The sequence below is a fragment of the Bos javanicus genome, chromosome 17 (genome assembly GCF_032452875.1).
Source record: "Bos javanicus breed banteng chromosome 17, ARS-OSU_banteng_1.0, whole genome shotgun sequence".
In the NCBI taxonomy this organism is placed as follows: domain Eukaryota; kingdom Metazoa; phylum Chordata; class Mammalia; order Artiodactyla; family Bovidae; genus Bos; species Bos javanicus.
Genome location: NC_083884.1, coordinates 16,196,459 through 16,209,546, shown reverse-complemented (window position 1 = coordinate 16,209,546; position 13,088 = coordinate 16,196,459). Strand labels below are relative to the sequence as shown.

The 13,088-nt window shown below is 38.6% G+C and overlaps 1 protein-coding gene across 5 annotated transcripts in view; it reads right to left on the bottom strand.

Annotated features, from left to right (window-relative positions):
• Window positions 1–13,088, bottom strand: part of INPP4B (inositol polyphosphate-4-phosphatase type II B) — a 456,612-nt gene that overhangs the window by 188,951 nt on the left and 254,573 nt on the right. For all 5 annotated transcript variants that reach the window (XM_061384112.1, XM_061384115.1, XM_061384111.1 and 2 more), the window contains 2 exons: window positions 6,060–6,190; window positions 5,600–5,704 (listed from right to left, as the gene is read on the bottom strand). In XM_061384112.1, the coding sequence (XP_061240096.1) occupies window positions 5,600–5,704; window positions 6,060–6,190 (236 nt within the window). The remainder of the gene's footprint in view (window positions 1–5,599; window positions 5,705–6,059; window positions 6,191–13,088) is intronic.

Here is a 13,088-nt window from a genome sequence, read left to right as displayed (position 1 = left end):
AGAATCCATAATGTATAACATTCACAACTATTTTTCTATGAAAGGAAAATATACTGGAGAGGGAAACAGTCTTCTTCATTTCAGGGATCTGTGTTATTGTAGTCAAAGCTGCTAAGATCCCTAGAGTGGTGGCTATTCTATTTGCTGTATCTAAGCAATGGATAAGGATGAAAAATTAACTTAATGGGTTTGGGGCCACCTGAAGTTAAATGAAGGTTATTTCATTTGTCAGTATGAGACATGGCAACATTAGTTCTGCTCAGTTACTTGTTTCAGGAGCTAGACATTAGCCTTGTCTTTGGTGAATCTGCCTGCTACTGTTTGCAAAACTACCTCTCCAAAAATAGCAGATAGATTAATCAAATCTGGAGAGATGCAATTTACTAATGGTAAGAATGAAAATAGATATAGACTATATCCAAATAATTCCCCAGTGAAATACCAAGGCTTGGCTAATCTTACTTGCATCATTACCTTGCAAAATGTTCTCTGTAATTCAGCTAAACATTCAAATCAGTAACTATAGATCTTAAATGTATTTAACTATGATTCATTTAATCTGCTATTAAAAACATGCTACATAAATAGAAAATTTGATTGACTACCATTTATAACTTTTAAACATTATACTTTGCAAATAAAGACAATCAAAGCTCAGAAAGGTTATGATTTGGTTAAACTAGGAAAAGTAAGGGGTAGAGCCCCCAGAAGTCAGTCAAGTTTTTAATTTCTATGATAATATAAGTTGGTGACCTAGTCTATAAAGCACCCACTATAACTGAATTTCAATTCAAAATAATGTTTAAAATTACAAAAACATAAATATTTTAACACATACAAATTTTATATTTAATGTTATATGTAGGGCATGCATGTCACACACACACACACATATATATATATATACATATATACACACACACACACATATATATATATGATATGTGAGTAGCCTTGGGGGAAAATTTATATGTAACAGAATTCAGTACTTTCAAATTAATTTTTGGGTGTTACATCTCTAGTCCTTTTGCACATTTCTTTCCTCAGGTGTTCAAAGGGAGAAATCAGTCTTTCTGAAAACATGTGAAAAACTCTCTAATTGATGAATTGTACCCTAGTTCTCTCGCCTGCCGATGCAAGAGACACAGGAGACTTGAGTCCAATCCCTGCATCAAGAAGATCCCCTGAAGGAGGAAATGGTAATCCACTCCAGTATTCCTGCCTGGAAAATTCCATGGGCAGAGGAGCCTGGTTAGCTACACTCCATAGGGTCCCAAAGAGTTGGACATGAGTTAGTGACTGAGCACGCACACCCTAGTTCTATAACTTCAAAATCTAGCTTTACTCTTTGTTTGGTATTTGTCATCATAAATAAGAAATTCTTTTAAATATCTTATTATGGGTTGAATTGTGCCCACCCTCCTCTCAAAAAGGTATTTTAGAATATGACCTTAATTGGAAACAAGGTGTTCACAGATGCAATCAAGTTGAAATAAGGTCATTAGAGCAGGTCCTAATCCAACAGGACCTAATCCAGTATGTCCTTTAAAGGGGACATTTGGACATTGAAGCAGACACAGAAGATGATATAAAGGACATAAAGGGGAACGACAGGCAAAGACTGAGGATCAGGTGATATATCAAAAAGAAAACTAAAGAAAGCTAAAGATTAAGCCAAGATTAAGTTTCAGAGGAATCACGGCTCTGCTAACACCTTGATTTTCGACTCCCAGCCTCCAGACTGTGAGTCATTACATTTCTGTTGTTTATGACTCCCGCTTGGTGGTACTTGTTAGGACAGCTGATACTTATCTCACTAAACTAATCAGAAGAAATTTAGTTTGCTTTTTCAAATGTCTTTTTGTTAGTTGCCAGTTCCTTTTACACTGCAGAAACAACGATTAAATAATTAAATGCCTTGTATCATACCAGTTCACTCTAGTCTATCTTCAGATATTAACCTGGGAAAAAACAGCATAATGTAAATGGTTCTTTTGTTTTTAAGAAGTAAGTGGAATGTAAAAGGCTGCTTAGCTAATAATTTCTCTTTGTTTTCCTCCTTAGTATTTTAAGGATCATCACCAAATATTTGAACGGATATTTAAGTATAAATTCATATCAATTTGTCTCCAGCAGACTATCTGGTTTAATGATACTGCTGTCCATCCATAGCTGTAACTCAAGTTATCATTTTCTCTCTTCTTTTTATTCCATCTGTCATGGAATTTGCAAGTGATGATTTTTCCAAAATGCCTCTCTAAATCATCATTTATCTAAATCTGGCTACTTTTTTAGTTGAAGATTTCAGTGTGTCTTCAGTTCAGTCGCTCAGTAGTGTCCGACTCTTTGTGACCCCATAAATGGAAGTATGCCAGGTCTCCCTGTCCATTATCAACTCCCAGAGTTTACCCAAACTCATGTGCATCGAGTTGGTGATGCCATCCAGCCATCTCATCCTCTGTTGTCCCCTTCTCCTCCTGCCCCCAATCCCTCCCAGCATCAGGGTCTTTTCCAATGAGTCAACTCTTCCCATGAGGTGGCTTGCTGCTGCTGCTGCTGCTGCTAAGTCCCTGCGACCCCAAGGACTGTAGCCCACCAGGCTCCTCCATCCATGGGATTTTCCCGGCAAGAGTACTGGAGTGGGGTGCCATTGCCTTCTCCGATGAGGTGGCTTAATAGGCTCTAAACTGATCACTTTCCTCCAATTTTAACCATCATGAAAAAACTACAATCTGCTTTGTTCCAGTGATGGCAACTATCGCATGTATCACAAAAACTATTATTGTTGATTCTATATGTTTTACACGTTCTAGCTCACTTAATCAGGACAGGAACAACACTGCTTAGAAAGATTAAATAACAGGCTTAAGGTCAAACATAGAGTGGTAAAGCTGAACTTCTGTTTTACTCCAAAATATATAAACTTGCTACTATATCATAAAAGTCTCTTCATATTGGCTATTAGAAAAAAAAATTATGTTGGTTGCCAGATAGATTTTGAATGTCCTAGCTTCTTTATGACTTTGTTTTTGATGATTTTTAAAAACCATTAGTTGTTATGTTCAAATTATTAATAGACACAAGTAATCAAGGAAGAGTATCCAAATGCCTTAGGGCCAATCCATCTTGCTTTTAACTCAGTGCTTTCATTTGACATAACTTTTGGTGAACAGGATGCATGTTATAATGTCAGTTACTTGATAAGGTATATGATAATGAAATTATAATTGAATATAAATAATCAATATAATTATAATATATTTATAATACAACAATGGACTTCCCTGGTGACTCAGCTGGTAAAGAATCTGCCTGCAATGAGGGAGACCTGGGTTCGATCCCTGGGTTGGGAAGATCCCCTGGAGAAGGGAACAGCTACCCATTCCAGTATCCTGGCCTGGAGAATCCCATGGACTGTATAGTCCAGGGAGTCGCAAAGAGTTGGACATGACTGAACAACTTCTACTCACATCAATAATACAATCATATGTCACAATGATTTTAATTACATTTGAACTTGTATGTTAGCTGGTTGTGCACAGACAATCAGTGTGCACAAACTTATACACATTTTTTTGATTACAAAACTTCAGGTAATTTTAAAGCCGACAGATTTTATTTTAACTTTTAAAAAAGCCTAACCTCTCTATTTTTAACTGTGGTGTTGGAGAAGACTCTTGTTGGAGCCTCTTGGACTGCAAGGAGATCCAACCAGTCCATCTCAAAGGAAATCAGTCCTGAATCTTTATTGGAAGGACTGAGACTGAAGGTGAAACTCCAATACTTTGGCCACCTGATGCGAAGAACTGACTCATTTGAAAAGACCCTGATTCTGGGAAAGATTGAAGGCAGGAGGAGAAGGGGATGACAGAGGATGAGATGGTTGTATGGCACCACCGACTCGATGGACATGAGTTTGAGGAAGCTCCGGGAGCTGGTAATGGACAGGGAAGCCTGGTGTGCCGCAGTCCATGGGGTCACAAAAAGTCAGACATGACTGAGCGACTGAACTGAATGAACCTCTATTGTGACAGTGGCTGCAAAACTGTGTGTTAGAATGCTTCTTTAGCTGCATCTGTGAATGACCATGTGCATGTTTGTATGGATATGCTGACAGACTTAGCATGAAAGATTGACAATCTAAAGGAACGTTTGGCTATCTGGGAAGGTGAGTAGGATGACCATAGAATTTATTATTCACACAGAGAGAGCTTTGAGAGGTAATGGATGGGGATGGCATCATTAACAAGCTGCTGGACAAACATCATAATATGGTCTTTTTGCTGATAAATAGTGGCAGATGGCTCCCCCAAATATTCACAAAAAATGATATAGCAGTAAGTTAAAGAAAAAGGGAAATGAGAAGAAAACTTAAAATATATGTTATACTGAGAAATGGCAAGGAATTATGTAGCAGCAACATCTTTTTTTAATTTAATTTAATTTTATTTAACTTTACAATATTGTATTGGTTTTGCCATATATCCAAATGAATCTGCCACAGGTATACATGTGTTCCCCATCCTAAACCCTCCTCCCTCCCCCCTCCCCATACCATCCTTCTGGGTCATCCCAGTGCACCAGTCCCAAGCATCCAGTATCGTGCATCGAACCTGGACTGGTGACTCGTTTCATATATGATATTATACATATTTCAATGCCATTCTCCCAAATCATCCCACCCTCTCCCTCTCCCACAGAGTCCAAAAGACTGTTCTATACATCAGTGTCTCTTTTGCTGTCTCGTATACAGGGTTATTGTTATCATCTTTCTAAATTCCATATATATGCATTAGTATACTGTATTGGTGTTTTTCTTTCTGGCTTACTTCACTCTGTATAATAGGCTCCAGTTTCATCCACCTCATTAGAACTGATTCAAATGTATTCTTTTTAATGGCTGAGTAATACTCCATTGTGTATATGTACCACAGCTTTCTTATCCATTCATCTGCTGATGGGCATCTAGGTTGCTTCCATGTCCTGGCTATTACAAACAGTGTATTTAATATAACAGTGTATTTAATAATATTATAAACAGTATTATAAGCAGCAACATCTTATCATTCACTCTAGAGCTATTTAAGTATGTTATGAAAATTTATATGTATTTTCTTGAAAAATGTATCTCAAAAGTGAGTACATCAAAATAGTCTACCACTTTCTGATAAACCCACTTCCCCAGAGAAGGGGGTGACCCTGTCGATAGTCACCACTAGGTCAGAGAGGCAGTCTCTCAGTCCACCTTTGGACTTTGGTTTCTCAGGGTAGATACAAAATGAACCAGTCTTGTTTTGCCTTTTTTTCTAATTCAAATAGTAGCACAATGGGTAGCTATTAGGAATCGCTGAAAATACCTAAGGAAGCTATTACTTATTTTGTATAGTTACTGGCAACTGAGTTCAGACACCGTATTTACAAACACAGCAATGAAAATCTAATGGTTTCTTTCAGTGTTTAAGGTCATTATCAGCTTCAACTGCTTCATCTTCATCCTTGTATAACGGCCAGAATTTTAAATTCTTCCAATAGTCAAGCCATTTAAAGAAGTACACACCAACATGATTTGTCCATTTGAAAAATAATACTGTATCCCTACCTTTCAGGTGAGGGCTGTGTACGTGCATTCTTTGCAAATGTAGATTTATTGGAACAAATTCTAATGTTTTTTCTCCTTTGCTGCTGCTTGATTTGAAAGAGGACCCTAGGTGGAAAAAATCGAACATCATTAGTAAATAAGTACATGCATATGTGTGTGTGTGCACAAACAGGTGTTGAAAAGTTCATCTGATGTAAAAGTTCAGATGAAAAACATTTTCTGCATGAGCTGATTTTTTTTCCCTCAGAAATTTAATTTTAAAAATTCTGTTACCCCTAGAATGATGCCATGAGGGAAAATAGTGTAATTTTTTCTTCTTTGCTTTTCATGCCAAGATGGTAGACTTGAAAATAAAAAAAAATTTGGCTTTTCTACATTCATAATAACACTTATGATTGCTTTCACATAACATACATGAAATTCATTTCACTTTGAATATGTGAAGTCGTTGATTTCACACCTGTTTCCTTGCTGAGTTCTGTCAGAATGTCTTGGTACATATTCACCATTTGATCACAGTGAGTAAGGACGTTTTTTCGTAGATTGTCCCAGTGTGGAGAAAGCTCACCAAGTTCTTTTAGCTCCTGGTTTCTGTTAAGTATGGAAAAGAAGAGAAAATAGTGATTTTTATCTTAAATCCATACATATAAAATGCTGTATCAGGGTTGCCAAACTGATTGACTGACCATCCCTTTCAGGAAAACTTTGTGCTTATTAGGAAAAAAATCATTTTAACACAAAGGAAGATATGAATCATTTAGCCCACATAAAAATTAAAAGTTCTGTATGCTCAGTCACTTCAGTCATTTCTGACTCTTTGTGACCCTATGGACCATAGCCCACCAGGCTCCTCTGTCCATTGGATTTTCCAGGCAAGAAGAATTGATGCTTTGAACTGTGGTGTTGGAGAAGACTCTTGAGAGTCCCTTGGACTGCAAGGAGATCCAACCACTTCATCCTAAAGGATATCAGTCCTGGATGTTTATTGGAAGAACTGATGCTGAAGCTGAAACTCCAATACTTTGGCCACCTCATGTGAAGAGTTGGCTCATTGGAAAAGACCCTGATGCTGGGAGGGATTAAGGGCAGGAGGAGAAGGGGACAACAGAGGATGAGATGGCTGGATGGCATCACCGACTCTATGGACATGAGTTTGGGTGAACTCCAGGAGTTGGTGATGGACAGGGAGGCCTGGCGTGCTACAATTCATGAGGTTGCAAAGAGTTGGACACGACTGAGTGACTGAACTGAACTGAACTGATACTGGAGTGGGTTGTCATGTCCTCCTCCAGGGGATCTTCCTGACCTGGGGATTGAACCCGCGTCTCCTGCGTTGCAGGTGGGTTCTTTACCACTGAGTCACCAGGGAAGCCCACGGTTCTATATATCAAGAAACAAAACATTTTCAATTTATTGAAAAAAATTTCACAAAGATGACAAAGACTTACTACCCTTAACATATAGAGAGGCCATTCAGCTTTTTTTTTTTTAAATCATACTAAACCTCAATAGAAAAATAACTAAATTCTAGGCTTTGACTATTCAAAATAAAATAATCTGGAACTAGCTATCTAACCATGTCTGAAGCTATTCAGATAGTCTATGTATAATATAGCTGTAATTCTTTTAAAGCCCATAAATAGTATGATCAAGTATGATTTTATTGGTCTTAATTTCTGCCAAGGACAATTTAAGTAAATACTATATGCTATATTTTGCCCCAGCTTTATCAAAAGACCTAATCAAGTCATCTAGGTTTTAATTATTAACTTTTATCTAATTCTCTACCCTTTAGCCAAGTTAATTTAAATCATCAGAATGCCTTTTAAAATTATAATGATAAATGATTTAATATGCTGCTTGGTTAGATTTCTCATTCATTTCTGTAACCTTTTACCAACAACATTTTCATGAGGCTAATTTAACCAGCAATAATGAACCGTCTTTGCTATTTTGGCTGTGAAACATGCTAAATACCAAGCTAATAAATTCAGAAGATGTAGAATCTTTAACATCCTGTTAAATGCAAGAATAATGGATGGTGTGCAAAAATGTGACTTGCTTTCAAATGCTTGTGGCTGCTTTTGCTTTGTTTCAGCAGGAATGCAGTATAGTATTGCTGCATCTTCCACCTGAGGTCTTTATAATTTCTGTGAACATTAATCTCAGTCTCAACTTTTCCATAGATTAGCTTTCATCACACAACATTCACAGAAGTTATTAATCAATGGACAATTAAAGGAAGTTCATGACAGAAGGGGGATTAGGACGGAAGGTAGAAGAATTAGAGAGTCAAGTTCTCTGTGTGGACTCAGATGACAGGTGCTCAAATTCAGGACAAAGTAGCAACAACCGAAACAAACACATAATTTAAGAAGCTGAAGAATCCAAGTCTAGAAGAACTCAGCTGATTAGGTCAAATATGAGGTACATAGCAAATGCGGTACATCAGCTTACTAGGTAAGATTTTGAGCTTTATTTTCAACATATGGTTATAATAGAAATATTAACTTAGTGTTCCTGTTTAATACTAATAAATGCACCAAGGGTTTACAATGTATGTTGTCCCTGAATCTCTATCAGAAATAACAATTATAAGGGGAAGTGGTGAGAAAGGGAAGGGGTGATTGTAAAGTCCCTGACTGTAGTGTGGAATACTGGGGTGGAATATACCTCCCTGCCTAAGACAAATCTGACAAAGTGTGGCCTGAAAATCTTAGTGTTCCATAGGGAGTGACTTAGGGAAGCAGGGAGGAAATCTATAAACTGATATTTAAAATGTATTATATTCCTCCAGTATGTCAAAACTTATATACAGGAATATGTAGATGAAACCTGGCATTCACTACATGTTTCTCCTAAGAAAACATTCAATAGATATACATCCTGAAAGGGACAACCAACCAACATAAGGTTTCTCTGCATTAAAAAATAAAAGTTCGAATGTAGGAGAACTATAGAATAAAGGTGTAATGAACCAGAGCAATGAAAAATGCATAAAACAAAATGGGGCAGAGGAAGAAAGTCACTGTAAGATTTTTAAAAAAGAAAAAAATTACATCGCACGCTTGCTAAGTCACTTTAGTTGTGTTCGACTCTTTGAGACCCAATGGACTGTAGCCCACCAGGCTCCTCTGTCCATGGGATTCTCCAGGCAAGAAAACTTGAGTTGGGTTGCCATGCCCTCCTTCAGGGGATCTTTCTGACCCAGGTACTGAACCCGTGTCTCTTATATCTCATGAATTGGCAGGTGGGCTCTTCATCACTAGTATTACCAAAAAAAAAAAAAAATTACATTAATACATTAAAATAGTGAAGATAATTGGGTGGACCAAAATCAGCCAACTTTTCAATCAGGAAGGCTAGGGTTGTTTGTACCATAGTTTAATTCTGAATTGATAAGCAAAAACTTTCGAGTTTAAGAGCCTTGCTTTGTATCTCCTCCTAGGTTCTCTGGAAGTTATGGCCTGAGATCAAACAATCCCAGGTCAGCCAGAGGGAGGAAAGAAGAGAAGGGATGAAAGGAAAAAGCAAAAGCAGACATAAGGTGGTCTGTTTAATGAGCTGGGAAGAACTTCACAAGAAAACAAAGCTGGCTATTTGACCACATGGAACAACTCCAGAGAAGTCATAATGGAATTTCTCCTCTTTGGAAAGATTTTCTAGGTGGAGGAAAAGTCATTTATTTATACCAGTTCCTTACCATCTTCTTTAGTTCACTGGTAAAGACCTCCATGGGGCATTAACTCTTTCATACCTCCAGTAGTATAATCTGTGGGCAGCCACTGGGCAGCCACTGCCTCTGGGCAGCCACTGGGGAGTAATATCTCAGTGGAGACAGAACTTTACTGGGTCTGGTCTGGAAAGCCATACAGATTTACTCTGGATATTTCCACGGCAGGCATCATTGGGGTCATGACAATGGCTGGTCTTCACCTTAAGGGAAACGGATAAACTGATGGAATTAGGAGATAAGGAGACGGTGGCATTAGCTGTGGCTCTTGATCGAGCAAGTGGTCAAAAGCTGAAGACATGTTGGGGGTGAGCAGGCATAGAAAAGCACATAAACTGGGCCCAGGACAGGCAAACCTCTTGCATAATTCAGGTACATCTGCATCATTTTATGAAATCCAGATACCATATAGAACATCCTTCATCTTCCCCAAGAAGGAAGTTCAAGTACAACCCTTCAAAGTGATGGCCAGTAATTAGCCTCCAATTAAAATAAATAAATTTAAATAAAAAACAACAACAATAACAAAGTGATGGCCAGTTGCAATTCCCCAAAGATTTAAAGAGAAGTAGTGCCCCAAGCACAATAGTTGATACACACGCTGATTTGGGGGCCTTAACTGATGTTGATCACCAATCTTTTCTACCACTCATTCCAGATTTGCCTCAGACTCTACTGGCACTTCAGCTGGTCTGGGTTGCTGCCTTGTGAGGTTATCTAGACCTTAATCCCAAGAGATTAGGCTCTTAGTTTTCTTTCTTTCATGGAATTTTAGTTGTGGCAGTTTCCCATTCATTTGGACACGGAACACCTCTGAGTTCTAGTTATATTTTTCTTTGCTCAGATTGTGAACAGTAGCCCTGTGTCCTCATGGTGATGAGCACAGTACCTTTTACGATCTCTCCTGGTCCATTTAGTTAGAAATGTATGGTAGTCACATCGCATGTAAAATCAATCACAACTCCCAGTTACCTGGGACTCTTACTGGGTCCTCTGACAGAACTGCCTCTGCCCCTACTCTAAGAATCAGTATTCTAACTGGCAAAGTCTAAGGTTATAGGGAAAGGAAGCACAGAGCTCCAAGTAGGACACTGTGATTGGATATAAGGGCCCACCCTTTCTTCTAAGGGTGGTTATTCTGGCTATGACAGGCCCAACATCTGATATGAGCTGTTGATTTGGTATATAAACTTCATCCTTGAGGTTTTTTGCCCAAGCTGGTACCTTAGCTGAGTCTTTCAAGGTGAATATTATTCCACTGTTCTATCAGGTCAATGTCTTTTGGTTAGGGGTTGGGGGTGGTAGCGGAATGGAGTGCAGTGATTACAAACTCGTTTGCAGCTCATTTGATGTAACAAGTATCCTTTGGTTGGAGCAATGTCATGTGGGACAGCATATCATTGGATGAGGCATTCTGTGAGCCATCAGATGTGGGAGCTAGCAGTGGCACTGTGAGCAGAAAAAGCAAACACAAATCCAAACTCCGTTTCATATCCCAGTATTAACTGTTGCCTTCTCCAAGGTCAGAGGGATCCAACTTGACCTGACACCAAATAGTTGCTCAGTCTCCCCAACAGAATGATACAATATTTGAGTCCATTGCCAATGTTAATGCAATGTTAATTTAGCAGTAACAGTAGGTACATCAGTCTTGGAGAGGGAGGCCATGCCTTTAGGTTCAAGTATAACCCCTGTGTCTATCACCAAGGCCATTCTATTCATGAGTCTATTTCACAAACTCTGTGGTGTCTGAGAGTCTGGCCAATATCCATGGGCAGGTGATAATGTCCATCTGGTTGTAAAGGGCCTTCTATGAAGTATTTGTTTTCTGATGAGCATGGCTCTCAGACATAAAGGTATTTGTGCTAACTCCTATAAGCCCAATCCATATACCCATGTCCAGACTCCTTGAATCCAATCTTCTAGTCTGATTTCTTCCAGATCATTCACTTTGCTAATACTCAATATATATCCATGCCTGAAGCCATCTCTCTCTCTAAATGAATAACAATTACACTGTTCTTCAGATCTACCCACAGGATGGATTTTGTCATTACTAACCTTCATTATCTACCTAAAATATCAGGCTGACCCATCTTTAAGAGTCTGAATTCTTTCCTCCTCCATGAGTCAATCATATGAGACCTCCAGGGGGCTATAAGTATGAAGGGGAGAGAGGCATCATGAAATAGAGGTATTGACATGAGGTCAGTGACATGAGACTCTGGGACAGCTCTTTACGAAGTATGTTCATACCTCCCAGATCTGCTTAAGCTAAATTCCAAACGTATCACTCCCATCTTACAATACCTTACTCCTGTATCATACAGTGGGATCACATCAGTACCCACTGCATAATGGGCAGCTCCAGGCCAGAGCTGTGTCCCATCGTCAGAAGTTGTGTCTCTTAACTAGGGTCTAGTATTAGACTGGGACAATGCAGGAGGCACCAGCACATTTCAAACCCTAAAGGTCTTCGCTGAAACAGGCTTATCCGGATTTGCTGAAGCTTCCACAGGCTGAAACTATTTCTCACCACAGATACTTTCAGGCCCAAGGCTGAACCTCCGTGGTCATGCACCCAAGGGCTTGCAACACAGGATCTTTTGAAATGTTCTTGTTACTTGGGCTCTATTCAGCACATTCTGCTTCTCCATTAATGATTTATTTATATTTATATAAATTATATATATATAATTTATACATATATAAATTATATATATATTATATAAATTATATATATAATAAATTAATGATTTATTTATATTTATATAAGTTATATATATAATTTAATATATATTATATTATATATATAATAAATTAATGATTTATTTATATTTATATAAATTATATATATATAAATTATATAAATATGTATGTATGTAATACTTCATGGGAAATAGATGGGGAAATGGTGGAAACAGTGTCAGACTTTATTTTTCTGGGCTCCAAAATCACTGCAGATGGTGACTGCAGCCATGAAATTAAAAGATGCTTACTCCTTGGAAGGAAAGTTATGACCAACCTAGATAGCATATTCAAAAGCAGAGACATTACTTTGCCAACAAAGGTTCGTCTAGTCAAGGCTATGGTTTTTCCTGTGGTCATGTATGGATGTGAGAGTTGGACTGTGAAGAAGGCTGAGCGCCGAAGAATTGATGCTTTTGAACTGTGGTGTGGGAGAAGACTCTTGAGAGTCCCTTGGACTGCAAGGAGATCCAACCAGTCCATTCTGAAGGAGATCAGCCCTGGGATTTCTTTGGAAGGAATGATGCTAACGCTGAAACTCCAGTACTTTGGCCACCTCATGCGAAGAGTTGACTTATTGGAAAAGACTCTGATGCTGGGAGGGATTGGGGGCGGGAGGAGAAGGGGACAATAGAGGATAAGATGGCTGGATGGCATCACTGACTCGATGGACATGAGTTTGGGTGAACTCCAGGAGTTGGTGATGGACAGGGAGGCCTGGCGTGCTGCGATTCATGGGGTCGCAGAGAGTCAGACACGACTGAACTGAACTGAACTGAATAATATATATATATATACTTTATATATATTTATTTATATATTATATATATATAACCACTTAGCAGCAGCATAGTGGTTATATAAGTATGTATATTTATATACAACCACTATGCTGCTGCTAAGTCACGTCAGTCGTGTCCGACTCTGTGTGACCCCATAGATGGCAGCCCACCAGGCTCCCCTGTCCCTGGGATTCTCCGGGCAAGAACACTGGAGTGGGTTGCCATT